Below are 14403 nucleotides of genomic sequence, written 5' to 3'. Positions count from 1 at the left end.
CCCCCTTGTGCGTTGGGCCGCGCAAGGCCTTGGTGCCACCCCACCCTCCGAGTGGGTTCCCCTCCTTGGCCAGGGCTGGCGGGCTAAGAGCGGCCCTTCCCTTCCACACGGCAAGGCGACGAGGAAGGGGAAGTGAAAGGATCCAGGAACCAGGCAAGGGCCACCTCCGGGTTCCAGGGGCAGCCAAGAAAGAACCTGACGGCACCCAGCCCCCTGTCTCAGGGGAGGGGCCTGGTGGGCACACCTCGAGCAATCCTCTGGGCCCTCCAGGACGGCAACGGAGCACCGTGTCCGGCACGGGCTCAGTCCAGCCAGGCCTCGCTGGACGGCTCCCCGCATGGGGGCGAGAGGGGAGAAAAGCGGACGGAGCAACCGCGCCCTCTCTCATCTGCGCCCACTCAGGGCACGCAGGACAGACGGGCCCGCGTGGCTGGCTCCACACACCAGCCCGGGTCTGGTCTGGGCCACGAGCGCACGACTGGGAACTGGCCCATCCAGGACACTGGGTCAGATTCTCCTGGTGGCCCGCCGCACTACAAGGCAGACAACTCCCCAGCTGCCTGGGGGCACGGCACGGGTCCAGAACACGCTCGTGCCAGCGTCAGAGGGCAGGCACATCGAGGACTTGTCCTCAGGCAGCGGCCACGCCTCCTGGACGCTGTCCCGGGAGCTCAGAGACCAGCCAACGCCAAGAGGAAGGCAAGGACGTCTCAGGAGAGGCAGAGGCACAGAGCACCACCCTCGCGGAGCCCAGCGTGCCCGCGCCTAAGTCCGCTGCGCACACTGGGCCACCAGGGGCAGTGGGGCACTCCACGCCGGGTCCCATGAGGCTTCTGCACTCGCAGCCTCCGTGGCCACGCCAGGCATGCGGGCTGGGAGTGCTGCACCAGACCCCCGGGGTGGGTCATGGCGGGAGCAGACGTGGGGGGCGGGGAAGCCTACGCCCCTCCCGCACGGGTCAGCAGACCACCACGCAGAGAAACGGACAACCTGCGGACAGGCCCAGGCAGCGTGCAGCCAACCAGAGCACCCGGGAGGACACACGGCCCCGTCTCGGAGCGCCTGACTCGCACCGCGGCCCCTCTCTCCCCAGGGAGCACATCCTTCCCGGGCAGAGCCCCGAGGACGTCCCCGCAGCTCCAGAGCACAGGCCAGCGTTTCGGGACAAGGAATCGCATGGCGACACCTTCCCGGTCCCGGAGGCAATAGGAAAGCCCGTTCTCGCTCAAGGAGCCCCGGCAACCCAGCGGGCTCCCAGGGGCAGAGGACACAAGGCACACGGGCCCCTACCGTGGTCGTGGTCGTGGTCGTGGTCAGCCTCCTCGGTGCTGGGAGTCATGGTTGGGAGCGGCACGTCCGGAACAGGTTCCCGGGTGCCGGGCTCGGCGTCTGCGGAAGAAGAAGAGACATCACGCACTTGGCCTGAGTGAGGGTCTCTGCCGACAACACACCTGCCTCCGCCTAGGAAACCAGGCAGAGCAATGTTCTCCCGGCCCCACACCTCCCGACGCCTCATGTGGGTGGGTGCCTAGGTCAGTGCGGAGACAGCACGGGCGCCTGCCTGCCTAGGCCACAAAGAATCCCGGCCAAGGGAAACTGGTGGCACCGGGGCCAGGGCGAGGGCCCGCAGCAGGGCGCGCCGTCCCCCCTTGTGCGTTGGGCCGCGCAAGGCCTTGGTGCCACCCCACCCTCCGAGTGGGTTCCCCTCCTTGGCCAGGGCTGGCGGGCTAAGAGCGGCCCTTCCCTTCCACACGGCAAGGCGACGAGGAAGGGGAAGTGAAAGGATCCAGGAACCAGGCAAGGGCCACCTCCGGGTTCCAGGGGCAGCCAAGAAAGAACCTGACGGCACCCAGCCCCCTGTCTCAGGGGAGGGGCCTGGTGGGCACACCTCGAGCAATCCTCTGGGCCCTCCAGGACGGCAACGGAGCACCGTGTCCGGCACGGGCTCAGTCCAGCCAGGCCTCGCTGGACGGCTCCCCGCATGGGGGCGAGAGGGGAGAAAAGCGGACGGAGCAACCGCGCCCTCTCTCATCTGCGCCCACTCAGGGCACGCAGGACAGACGGGCCCGCGTGGCTGGCTCCACACACCAGCCCGGGTCTGGTCTGGGCCACGAGCGCACGACTGGGAACTGGCCCATCCAGGACACTGGGTCAGATTCTCCTGGTGGCCCGCCGCACTACAAGGCAGACAACTCCCCAGCTGCCTGGGGGCACGGCACGGGTCCAGAACACGCTCGTGCCAGCGTCAGAGGGCACATCGAGGACTTGTCCTCAGGCAGCGGCCACGCCTCCTGGACGCTGTCCCGGGAGCTCGGAGACCAGCCAACGCCAAGAGGAAGGCAAGGACGTCTCAGGAGAGGCAGAGGCACAGAGCACCACCCTCGCGGAGCCCAGCGTGCCCGCGCCTAAGTCCGCTGCGCACACTGGGCCACCAGGGGCAGTGGGGCACTCCACGCCGGGTCCCATGAGGCTTCTGCACTCGCAGCCTCCGTGGCCACGCCAGGCATGCGGGCTGGGAGTGCTGCACCAGACCCCCGGGGTGGGTCATGGCGGGAGCAGACGTGGGGGGCGGGGAAGCCTACGCCCCTCCCGCACGGGTCAGCAGACCACCACGCAGAGAAACGGACAACCTGCGGACAGGCCCAGGCAGCGTGCAGCCAACCAGAGCACCCGGGAGGACACACGGCCCCGTCTCGGAGCGCCTGACTCGCACCGCGGCCCCTCTCTCCCCAGGGAGCACATCCTTCCCGGGCAGAGCCCCGAGGACGTCCCCGCAGCTCCAGAGCACAGGCCAGCGTTTCGGGACAAGGAATCGCATGGCGACACCTTCCCGGTCCCGGAGGCAATAGGAAAGCCCGTTCTCGCTCAAGGAGCCCCGGCAACCCAGCGGGCTCCCAGGGGCAGAGGACACAAGGCACACGGGCCCCTACCGTGGTCGTGGTCGTGGTCAGCCTCCTCGGTGCTGGGAGTCATGGTTGGGAGCGGCACGTCCGGAACAGGTTCCCGGGTGCCGGGCTCGGCGTCTGCGGAAGAAGAAGAGACATCACACACTTGGCCTGAGTGAGGGTCTCTGCCGACAACACACCTGCCTCCGCCTAGGAAACCAGGCAGAGCAATGTTCTCCCGGCCCCACACCTCCCGACGCCTCATGTGGGTGGGTGCCTAGGTCAGTGCGGAGACAGCACGGGCGCCTGCCTGCCTAGGCCACAAAGAATCCCGGCCAAGGGAAACTGGTGGCACCGGGGCCAGGGCGAGGGCCCGCAGCAGGGCGCGCCGTCCCCCCTTGTGCGTTGGGCCGCGCAAGGCCTTGGTGCCACCCCACCCTCCGAGTGGGTTCCCCTCCTTGGCCAGGGCTGGCGGGCTAAGAGCGGCCCTTCCCTTCCACACGGCAAGGCGACGAGGAAGGGGAAGTGAAAGGATCCAGGAACCAGGCAAGGGCCACCTCCGGGTTCCAGGGGCAGCCAAGAAAGAACCTGACGGCACCCAGCCCCCTGTCTCAGGGGAGGGGCCTGGTGGGCACACCTCGAGCAATCCTCTGGGCCCTCCAGGACGGCAACGGAGCACCGTGTCCGGCACGGGCTCAGTCCAGCCAGGCCTCGCTGGACGGCTCCCCGCATGGGGGCGAGAGGGGAGAAAAGCGGACGGAGCAACCGCGCCCTCTCTCATCTGCGCCCACTCAGGGCACGCAGGACAGACGGGCCCGCGTGGCTGGCTCCACACACCAGCCCGGGTCTGGTCTGGGCCACGAGCGCACGACTGGGAACTGGCCCATCCAGGACACTGGGTCAGATTCTCCTGGTGGCCCGCCGCACTACAAGGCAGACAACTCCCCAGCTGCCTGGGGGCACGGCACGGGTCCAGAACACGCTCGTGCCAGCGTCAGAGGGCAGGCACATCGAGGACTTGTCCTCAGGCAGCGGCCACGCCTCCTGGACGCTGTCCCGGGAGCTCGGAGACCAGCCAACGCCAAGAGGAAGGCAAGGACGTCTCAGGAGAGGCAGAGGCACAGAGCACCACCCTCGCGGAGCCCAGCGTGCCCGCGCCTAAGTCCGCTGCGCACACTGGGCCACCAGGGGCAGTGGGGCACTCCACGCCGGGTCCCATGAGGCTTCTGCACTCGCAGCCTCCGTGGCCACGCCAGGCATGCGGGCTGGGAGTGCTGCACCAGACCCCCGGGGTGGGTCATGGCGGGAGCAGACGTGGGGGGCGGGGAAGCCTACGCCCCTCCCGCACGGGTCAGCAGACCACCACGCAGAGAAACGGACAACCTGCGGACAGGCCCAGGCAGCGTGCAGCTAACCAGAGCACCCGGGAGGACACACGGCCCCGTCTCGGAGCGCCTGACTCGCACCGCGGCCCCTCTCTCCCCAGGGAGCACATCCTTCCCGGGCAGAGCCCCGAGGACGTCCCCGCAGCTCCAGAGCACAGGCCAGCGTTTCGGGACAAGGAATCGCATGGCGACACCTTCCCGGTCCCGGAGGCAATAGGAAAGCCCGTTCTCGCTCAAGGAGCCCCGGCAACCCAGCGGGCTCCCAGGGGCAGAGGACACAAGGCACACGGGCCCCTACCGTGGTCGTGGTCGTGGTCAGCCTCCTCGGTGCTGGGAGTCATGGTTGGGAGCGGCACGTCCGGAACAGGTTCCCGGGTGCCGGGCTCGGCGTCTGCGGAAGAAGAAGAGACATCACACACTTGGCCTGAGTGAGGGTCTCTGCCGACAACACACCTGCCTCCGCCTAGGAAACCAGGCAGAGCAATGTTCTCCCGGCCCCACACCTCCCGACGCCTCATGTGGGTGGGTGCCTAGGTCAGTGCGGAGACAGCACGGGCGCCTGCCTGCCTAGGCCACAAAGAATCCCGGCCAAGGGAAACTGGTGGCACCGGGGCCAGGGCGAGGGCCCGCAGCAGGGCGCGCCGTCCCCCCTTGTGCGTTGGGCCGCGCAAGGCCTTGGTGCCACCCCACCCTCCGAGTGGGTTCCCCTCCTTGGCCAGGGCTGGCGGGCTAAGAGCGGCCCTTCCCTTCCACACGGCAAGGCGACGAGGAAGGGGAAGTGAAAGGATCCAGGAACCAGGCAAGGGCCAACTCCGGGTTCCAGGGGCAGCCAAGAAAGAACCTGACGGCACCCAGCCCCCTGTCTCAGGGGAGGGGCCTGGTGGGCACACCTCGAGCAATCCTCTGGGCCCTCCAGGACGGCAACGGAGCACCGTGTCCGGCACGGGCTCAGTCCAGCCAGGCCTCGCTGGACGGCTCCCCGCATGGGGGCGAGAGGGGAGAAAAGCGGACGGAGCAACCGCGCCCTCTCTCATCTGCGCCCACTCAGGGCACGCAGGACAGACGGGCCCGCGTGGCTGGCTCCACACACCAGCCCGGGTCTGGTCTGGGCCACGAGCGCACGACTGGGAACTGGCCCATCCAGGACACTGGGTCAGATTCTCCTGGTGGCCCGCCGCACTACAAGGCAGACAACTCCCCAGCTGCCTGGGGGCACGGCACGGGTCCAGAACACGCTCGTGCCAGCGTCAGAGGGCAGGCACATCGAGGACTTGTCCTCAGGCAGCGGCCACGCCTCCTGGACGCTGTCCCGGGAGCTCGGAGACCAGCCAACGCCAAGAGGAAGGCAAGGACGTCTCAGGAGAGGCAGAGGCACAGAGCACCACCCTCGCGGAGCCCAGCGTGCCCGCGCCTAAGTCCGCTGCGCACACTGGGCCACCAGGGGCAGTGGGGCACTCCACGCCGGGTCCCATGAGGCTTCTGCACTCGCAGCCTCCGTGGCCACGCCAGGCATGCGGGCTGGGAGTGCTGCACCAGACCCCCGGGGTGGGTCATGGCGGGAGCAGACGTGGGGGGCGGGGAAGCCTACGCCCCTCCCGCACGGGTCAGCAGACCACCACGCAGAGAAACGGACAACCTGCGGACAGGCCCAGGCAGCGTGCAGCCAACCAGAGCACCCGGGAGGACACACGGCCCCGTCTCGGAGCGCCTGACTCGCACCGCGGCCCCTCTCTCCCCAGGGAGCACATCCTTCCCGGGCAGAGCCCCGAGGACGTCCCCGCAGCTCCAGAGCACAGGCCAGCGTTTCGGGACAAGGAATCGCATGGCGACACCTTCCCGGTCCCGGAGGCAATAGGAAAGCCCGTTCTCGCTCAAGGAGCCCCGGCAACCCAGCGGGCTCCCAGGGGCAGAGGACACAAGGCACACGGGCCCCTACCGTGGTCGTGGTCGTGGTCGGGGTCATGGTCGTGGTCGTGGTCAGCCTCCTCGGTGCTGGGAGTCATGGTTGGGAGCGGCACGTCCGGAACAAGTTCCCGGGTGCCGGGCTCGGCGTCTGCGGAAGAAGAAGAGACATCACGCACTTGGCCTGAGTGAGGGTCTCTGCCGACAACACACCTGCCTCCGCCTAGGAAACCAGGCAGAGCAATGTTCTCCCGGCCCCACACCTCCCGACGCCTCATGTGGGTGGGTGCCTAGGTCAGTGCGGAGACAGCACGGGCGCCTGCCTGCCTAGGCCACAAAGAATCCCGGCCAAGGGAAACTGGTGGCACCGGGGCCAGGGCGAGGGCCCGCAGCAGGGCGCGCCGTCCCCCCTTGTGCGTTGGGCCGCGCAAGGCCTTGGTGCCACCCCACCCTCCGAGTGGGTTCCCCTCCTTGGCCAGGGCTGGCGGGCTAAGAGCGGCCCTTCCCTTCCACACGGCAAGGCGACGAGGAAGGGGAAGTGAAAGGATCCAGGAACCAGGCAAGGGCCACCTCCGGGTTCCAGGGGCAGCCAAGAAAGAACCTGACGGCACCCAGCCCCCTGTCTCAGGGGAGGGGCCTGGTGGGCACACCTCGAGCAATCCTCTGGGCCCTCCAGGACGGCAATGGAGCACCGTGTCCGGCACGGGCTCAGTCCAGCCAGGCCTCGCTGGACGGCTCCCCGCATGGGGGCGAGAGGGGAGAAAAGCGGACGGAGCAACCGCGCCCTCTCTCATCTGCGCCCACTCAGGGCACGCAGGACAGACGGGCCCGCGTGGCTGGCTCCACACACCAGCCCGGGTCTGGTCTGGGCCACGAGCGCACGACTGGGAACTGGCCCATCCAGGACACTGGGTCAGATTCTCCTGGTGGCCCGCCGCACTACAAGGCAGACAACTCCCCAGCTGCCTGGGGGCACGGCACGGGTCCAGAACACGCTCGTGCCAGCGTCAGAGGGCAGGCACATCGAGGACTTGTCCTCAGGCAGCGGCCACGCCTCCTGGATGCTGTCCCGGGAGCTCGGAGACCAGCCAACGCCAAGAGGAAGGCAAGGACGTCTCAGGAGAGGCAGAGGCACAGAGCACCACCCTCGCGGAGCCCAGCGTGCCCGCGCCTAAGTCCGCTGCGCACACTGGGCCACCAGGGGCAGTGGGGCACTCCACGCCGGGTCCCATGAGGCTTCTGCACTCGCAGCCTCCGTGGCCACGCCAGGCATGCGGGCTGGGAGTGCTGCACCAGACCCCCGGGGTGGGTCATGGCGGGAGCAGACGTGGGGGGCGGGGAAGCCTACGCCCCTCCCGCACGGGTCAGCAGACCACCACGCAGAGAAACGGACAACCTGCGGACAGGCCCAGGCAGCGTGCAGCCAACCAGAGCACCCGGGAGGACACACGGCCCCGTCTCGGAGCGCCTGACTCGCACCGCGGCCCCTCTCTCCCCAGGGAGCACATCCTTCCCGGGCAGAGCCCCGAGGACGTCCCCGCAGCTCCAGAGCACAGGCCAGCGTTTCGGGACAAGGAATCGCATGGCGACACCTTCCCGGTCCCGGAGGCAATAGGAAAGCCCGTTCTCGCTCAAGGAGCCCCGGCAACCCAGCGGGCTCCCAGGGGCAGAGGACACAAGGCACACGGGCCCCTACCGTGGTCGTGGTCGTGGTCGTGGTCGTGGTCGTGGTCAGCCTCCTCGGTGCTGGGAGTCATGGTTGGGAGCGGCACGTCCGGAACAGGTTCCCGGGTGCCGGGCTCGGCGTCTGCGGAAGAAGAAGAGACATCACGCACTTGGCCTGAGTGAGGGTCTCTGCCGACAACACACCTGCCTCCGCCTAGGAAACCAGGCAGAGCAATGTTCTCCCGGCCCCACACCTCCCGACGCCTCATGTGGGTGGGTGCCTAGGTCAGTGCGGAGACAGCACGGGCGCCTGCCTGCCTAGGCCACAAAGAATCCCGGCCAAGGGAAACTGGTGGCACCGGGGCCAGGGCGAGGGCCCGCAGCAGGGCGCGCCGTCCCCCCTTGTGCGTTGGGCCGCGCAAGGCCTTGGTGCCACCCCACCCTCCGAGTGGGTTCCCCTCCTTGGCCAGGGCTGGCGGGCTAAGAGCGGCCCTTCCCTTCCACACGGCAAGGCGACGAGGAAGGGGAAGTGAAAGGATCCAGGAACCAGGCAAGGGCCACCTCCGGGTTCCAGGGGCAGCCAAGAAAGAACCTGACGGCACCCAGCCCCCTGTCTCAGGGGAGGGGCCTGGTGGGCACACCTCGAGCAATCCTCTGGGCCCTCCAGGACGGCAACGGAGCACCGTGTCCGGCACGGGCTCAGTCCAGCCAGGCCTCGCTGGACGGCTCCCCGCATGGGGGCGAGAGGGGAGAAAAGCGGACGGAGCAACCGCGCCCTCTCTCATCTGCGCCCACTCAGGGCACGCAGGACAGACGGGCCCGCGTGGCTGGCTCCACACACCAGCCCGGGTCTGGTCTGGGCCACGAGCGCACGACTGGGAACTGGCCCATCCAGGACACTGGGTCAGATTCTCCTGGTGGCCCGCCGCACTACAAGGCAGACAACTCCCCAGCTGCCTGGGGGCACGGCACGGGTCCAGAACACGCTCGTGCCAGCGTCAGAGGGCAGGCACATCGAGGACTTGTCCTCAGGCAGCGGCCACGCCTCCTGGACGCTGTCCCGGGAGCTCGGAGACCAGCCAACGCCAAGAGGAAGGCAAGGACGTCTCAGGAGAGGCAGAGGCACAGAGCACCACCCTCGCGGAGCCCAGCGTGCCCGCGCCTAAGTCCGCTGCGCACACTGGGCCACCAGGGGCAGTGGGGCACTCCACGCCGGGTCCCATGAGGCTTCTGCACTCGCAGCCTCCGTGGCCACGCCAGGCATGCGGGCTGGGAGTGCTGCACCAGACCCCCGGGGTGGGTCATGGCGGGAGCAGACGTGGGGGGCGGGGAAGCCTACGCCCCTCCCGCACGGGTTAGCAGACCACCACGCAGAGAAACGGACAACCTGCGGACAGGCCCAGGCAGCGTGCAGCCAACCAGAGCACCCGGGAGGACACACGGCCCCGTCTCGGAGCGCCTGACTCGCACCGCGGCCCCTCTCTCCCCAGGGAGCACATCCTTCCCGGGCAGAGCCCCGAGGACGTCCCCGCAGCTCCAGAGCACAGGCCAGCGTTTCGGGACAAGGAATCCCATGGCGACACCTTCCCGGTCCCGGAGGCAATAGGAAAGCCCGTTCTCGCTCAAGGAGCCCCGGCAACCCAGCGGGCTCCCAGGGGCAGAGGACACAAGGCACACGGGCCCCTACCGTGGTCGTGGTCGTGGTCGTGGTCAGCCTCCTCGGTGCTGGGAGTCATGGTTGGGAGCGGCACGTCCGGAACAGGTTCCCGGGTGCCGGGCTCGGCGTCTGCGGAAGAAGAAGAGACATCACGCACTTGGCCTGAGTGAGGGTCTCTGCCGACAACACACCTGCCTCCGCCTAGGAAACCAGGCAGAGCAATGTTCTCCCGGCCCCACACCTCCCGACGCCTCATGTGGGTGGGTGCCTAGGTCAGTGCGGAGACAGCACGGGCGCCTGCCTGCCTAGGCCACAAAGAATCCCGGCCAAGGGAAACTGGTGGCACCGGGGCCAGGGCGAGGGCCCGCAGCAGGGCGCGCCGTCCCCCCTTGTGCGTTGGGCCGCGCAAGGCCTTGGTGCCACCCCACCCTCCGAGTGGGTTCCCCTCCTTGGCCAGGGCTGGCGGGCTAAGAGCGGCCCTTCCCTTCCACACGGCAAGGCGACGAGGAAGGGGAAGTGAAAGGATCCAGGAACCAGGCAAGGGCCACCTCCGGGTTCCAGGGGCAGCCAAGAAAGAACCTGACGGCACCCAGCCCCCTGTCTCAGGGGAGGGGCCTGGTGGGCACACCTCGAGCAATCCTCTGGGCCCTCCAGGACGGCAACGGAGCACCGTGTCCGGCACGGGCTCAGTCCAGCCAGGCCTCGCTGGACGGCTCCCCGCATGGGGGCGAGAGGGGAGAAAAGCGGACGGAGCAACCGCGCCCTCTCTCATCTGCGCCCACTCAGGGCACGCAGGACAGACGGGCCCGCGTGGCTGGCTCCACACACCAGCCCGGGTCTGGTCTGGGCCACGAGCGCACGACTGGGAACTGGCCCATCCAGGACACTGGGTCAGATTCTCCTGGTGGCCCGCCGCACTACAAGGCAGACAACTCCCCAGCTGCCTGGGGGCACGGCACGGGTCCAGAACACGCTCGTGCCAGCGTCAGAGGGCAGGCACATCGAGGACTTGTCCTCAGGCAGCGGCCACGCCTCCTGGACGCTGTCCCGGGAGCTCGGAGACCAGCCAACGCCAAGAGGAAGGCAAGGACGTCTCAGGAGAGGCAGAGGCACAGAGCACCACCCTCGCGGAGCCCAGCGTGCCCGCGCCTAAGTCCGCTGCGCACACTGGGCCACCAGGGGCAGTGGGGCACTCCACGCCGGGTCCCATGAGGCTTCTGCACTCGCAGCCTCCGTGGCCACGCCAGGCATGCGGGCTGGGAGTGCTGCACCAGACCCCCGGGGTGGGTCATGGCGGGAGCAGACGTGGGGGGCGGGGAAGCCTACGCCCCTCCCGCACGGGTCAGCAGACCACCACGCAGAGAAACGGACAACCTGCGGACAGGCCCAGGCAGCGTGCAGCCAACCAGAGCACCCGGGAGGACACACGGCCCCGTCTCGGAGCGCCTGACTCGCACCGCGGCCCCTCTCTCCCCAGGGAGCACATCCTTCCCGGGCAGAGCCCCGAGGACGTCCCCGCAGCTCCAGAGCACAGGCCAGCGTTTCGGGACAAGGAATCGCATGGCGACACCTTCCCGGTCCCGGAGGCAATAGGAAAGCCCGTTCTCGCTCAAGGAGCCCCGGCAACCCAGCGGGCTCCCAGGGGCAGAGGACACAAGGCACACGGGCCCCTACCGTGGTCGTGGTCGTGGTCAGCCTCCTCGGTGCTGGGAGTCATGGTTGGGAGCGGCACGTCCGGAACAGGTTCCCGGGTGCCGGGCTCGGCGTCTGCGGAAGAAGAAGAGACATCACACACTTGGCCTGAGTGAGGGTCTTTGCCGACAACACACCTGCCTCCGCCTAGGAAACCAGGCAGAGCAATGTTCTCCCGGCCCCACACCTCCCGACGCCTCATGTGGGTGGGTGCCTAGGTCAGTGCGGAGACAGCACGGGCGCCTGCCTGCCTAGGCCACAAAGAATCCCGGCCAAGGGAAACTGGTGGCACCGGGGCCAGGGCGAGGGCCCGCAGCAGGGCGCGCCGTCCCCCCTTGTGCGTTGGGCCGCGCAAGGCCTTGGTGCCACCCCACCCTCCGAGTGGGTTCCCCTCCTTGGCCAGGGCTGGCGGGCTAAGAGCGGCCCTTCCCTTCCACACGGCAAGGCGACGAGGAAGGGGAAGTGAAAGGATCCAGGAACCAGGCAAGGGCCACCTCCGGGTTCCAGGGGCAGCCAAGAAAGAACCTGACGGCACCCAGCCCCCTGTCTCAGGGGAGGGGCCTGGTGGGCACACCTCGAGCAATCCTCTGGGCCCTCCAGGACGGCAACGGAGCACCGTGTCCGGCACGGGCTCAGTCCAGCCAGGCCTCGCTGGACGGCTCCCCGCATGGGGGCGAGAGGGGAGAAAAGCGGACGGAGCAACCGCGCCCTCTCTCATCTGCGCCCACTCAGGGCACGCAGGACAGACGGGCCCGCGTGGCTGGCTCCACACACCAGCCCGGGTCTGGTCTGGGCCACGAGCGCACGACTGGGAACTGGCCCATCCAGGACACTGGGTCAGATTCTCCTGGTGGCCCGCCGCACTACAAGGCAGACAACTCCCCAGCTGCCTGGGGGCACGGCACGGGTCCAGAACACGCTCGTGCCAGCGTCAGAGGGCAGGCACATCGAGGACTTGTCCTCAGGCAGCGGCCACGCCTCCTGGACGCTGTCCCGGGAGCTCGGAGACCAGCCAACGCCAAGAGGAAGGCAAGGACGTCTCAGGAGAGGCAGAGGCACAGAGCACCACCCTCGCGGAGCCCAGCGTGCCCGCGCCTAAGTCCGCTGCGCACACTGGGCCACCAGGGGCAGTGGGGCACTCCACGCCGGGTCCCATGAGGCTTCTGCACTCGCAGCCTCCGTGGCCACGCCAGGCATGCGGGCTGGGAGTGCTGCACCAGACCCCCGGGGTGGGTCATGGCGGGAGCAGACGTGGGGGGCGGGGAAGCCTACGCCCCTCCCGCACGGGTCAGCAGACCACCACGCAGAGAAACGGACAACCTGCGGACAGGCCCAGGCAGCGTGCAGCCAACCAGAGCACCCGGGAGGACACACGGCCCCGTCTCGGAGCGCCTGACTCGCACCGCGGCCCCTCTCTCCCCAGGGAGCACATCCTTCCCGGGCAGAGCCCCGAGGACGTCCCCGCAGCTCCAGAGCACAGGCCAGCGTTTCGGGACAAGGAATCGCATGGCGACACCTTCCCGGTCCCGGAGGCAATAGGAAAGCCCGTTCTCGCTCAAGGAGCCCCGGCAACCCAGCGGGCTCCCAGGGGCAGAGGACACAAGGCACACGGGCCCCTACCGTGGTCGTGGTCGTGGTCGTGGTCGTGGTCGTGGTCAGCCTCCTCGGTGCTGGGAGTCATGGTTGGGAGCGGCACGTCCGGAACAGGTTCCCGGGTGCCGGGCTCGGCGTCTGCGGAAGAAGAAGAGACATCACGCACTTGGCCTGAGTGAGGGTCTCTGCCGACAACACACCTGCCTCCGCCTAGGAAACCAGGCAGAGCAATGTTCTCCCGGCCCCACACCTCCCGACGCCTCATGTGGGTGGGTGCCTAGGTCAGTGCGGAGACAGCACGGGCGCCTGCCTGCCTAGGCCACAAAGAATCCCGGCCAAGGGAAACTGGTGGCACCGGGGCCAGGGCGAGGGCCCGCAGCAGGGCGCGCCGTCCCCCCTTGTGCGTTGGGCCGCGCAAGGCCTTGGTGCCACCCCACCCTCCGAGTGGGTTCCCCTCCTTGGCCAGGGCTGGCGGGCTAAGAGCGGCCCTTCCCTTCCACACGGCAAGGCGACGAGGAAGGGGAAGTGAAAGGATCCAGGAACCAGGCAAGGGCCACCTCCGGGTTCCAGGGGCAGCCAAGAAAGAACCTGACGGCACCCAGCCCCCTGTCTCAGGGGAGGGGCCTGGTGGGCACACCTCGAGCAATCCTCTGGGCCCTCCAGGACGGCAACGGAGCACCGTGTCCGGCACGGGCTCAGTCCAGCCAGGCCTCGCTGGACGGCTCCCCGCATGGGGGCGAGAGGGGAGAAAAGCGGACGGAGCAACCGCGCCCTCTCTCATCTGCGCCCACTCAGGGCACGCAGGACAGACGGGCCCGCGTGGCTGGCTCCACACACCAGCCCGGGTCTGGTCTGGGCCACGAGCGCACGACTGGGAACTGGCCCATCCAGGACACTGGGTCAGATTCTCCTGGTGGCCCGCCGCACTACAAGGCAGACAACTCCCCAGCTGCCTGGGGGCACGGCACGGGTCCAGAACACGCTCGTGCCAGCGTCAGAGGGCAGGCACATCGAGGACTTGTCCTCAGGCAGCGGCCACGCCTCCTGGACGCTGTCCCGGGAGCTCGGAGACCAGCCAACGCCAAGAGGAAGGCAAGGACGTCTCAGGAGAGGCAGAGGCACAGAGCACCACCCTCGCGGAGCCCAGCGTGCCCGCGCCTAAGTCCGCTGCGCACACTGGGCCACCAGGGGCAGTGGGGCACTCCACGCCGGGTCCCATGAGGCTTCTGCACTCGCAGCCTCCGTGGCCACGCCAGGCATGCGGGCTGGGAGTGCTGCACCAGACCCCCGGGGTGGGTCATGGCGGGAGCAGACGTGGGGGGCGGGGAAGCCTACGCCCCTCCCGCACGGGTTAGCAGACCACCACGCAGAGAAACGGACAACCTGCGGACAGGCCCAGGCAGCGTGCAGCCAACCAGAGCACCCGGGAGGACACACGGCCCCGTCTCGGAGCGCCTGACTCGCACCGCGGCCCCTCTCTCCCCAGGGAGCACATCCTTCCCGGGCAGAGCCCCGAGGACGTCCCCGCAGCTCCAGAGCACAGGCCAGCGTTTCGGGACAAGGAATCCCATGGCGACACCTTCCCGGTCCCGGAGGCAATAGGAAAGCCCGTTCTCGCTCAAGG

General features: G+C 68.8%; 1 protein-coding gene across 6 annotated transcripts in view; it reads right to left on the bottom strand.

The window, feature by feature from the left end:
* LOC149124898 (uncharacterized) overlaps nucleotides 1–14403 on the bottom strand; it is a 50537-nt gene that overhangs the window by 22715 nt on the left and 13419 nt on the right. For 3 of the 6 annotated variants that reach the window (XM_089302133.1, XM_089302131.1, XM_089302132.1), the window contains exon 4: nucleotides 6207–6323. In XM_089302133.1, coding sequence (XP_089158259.1) covers nucleotides 6207–6323 — 117 coding nt within the window. Of the gene's footprint in view, nucleotides 1–6206; nucleotides 6324–7868; nucleotides 7987–9524; nucleotides 9631–14403 lie in introns of those variants that run through there. The other 3 variants (XM_089302135.1, XM_089302134.1, XR_016211686.1) reach the window with 3 other exon arrangements.

Source organism: Oryctolagus cuniculus, chromosome 8 (genome assembly GCF_051225735.1).
Source record: "Oryctolagus cuniculus isolate XC-2025 breed Fujian yellow rabbit chromosome 8, ASM5122573v1, whole genome shotgun sequence".
NCBI lineage: Eukaryota > Metazoa > Chordata > Mammalia > Lagomorpha > Leporidae > Oryctolagus > Oryctolagus cuniculus.
Note: the sequence above shows the minus strand (reverse complement) of the source record. Positions and strands in the feature narration are given on the sequence as shown.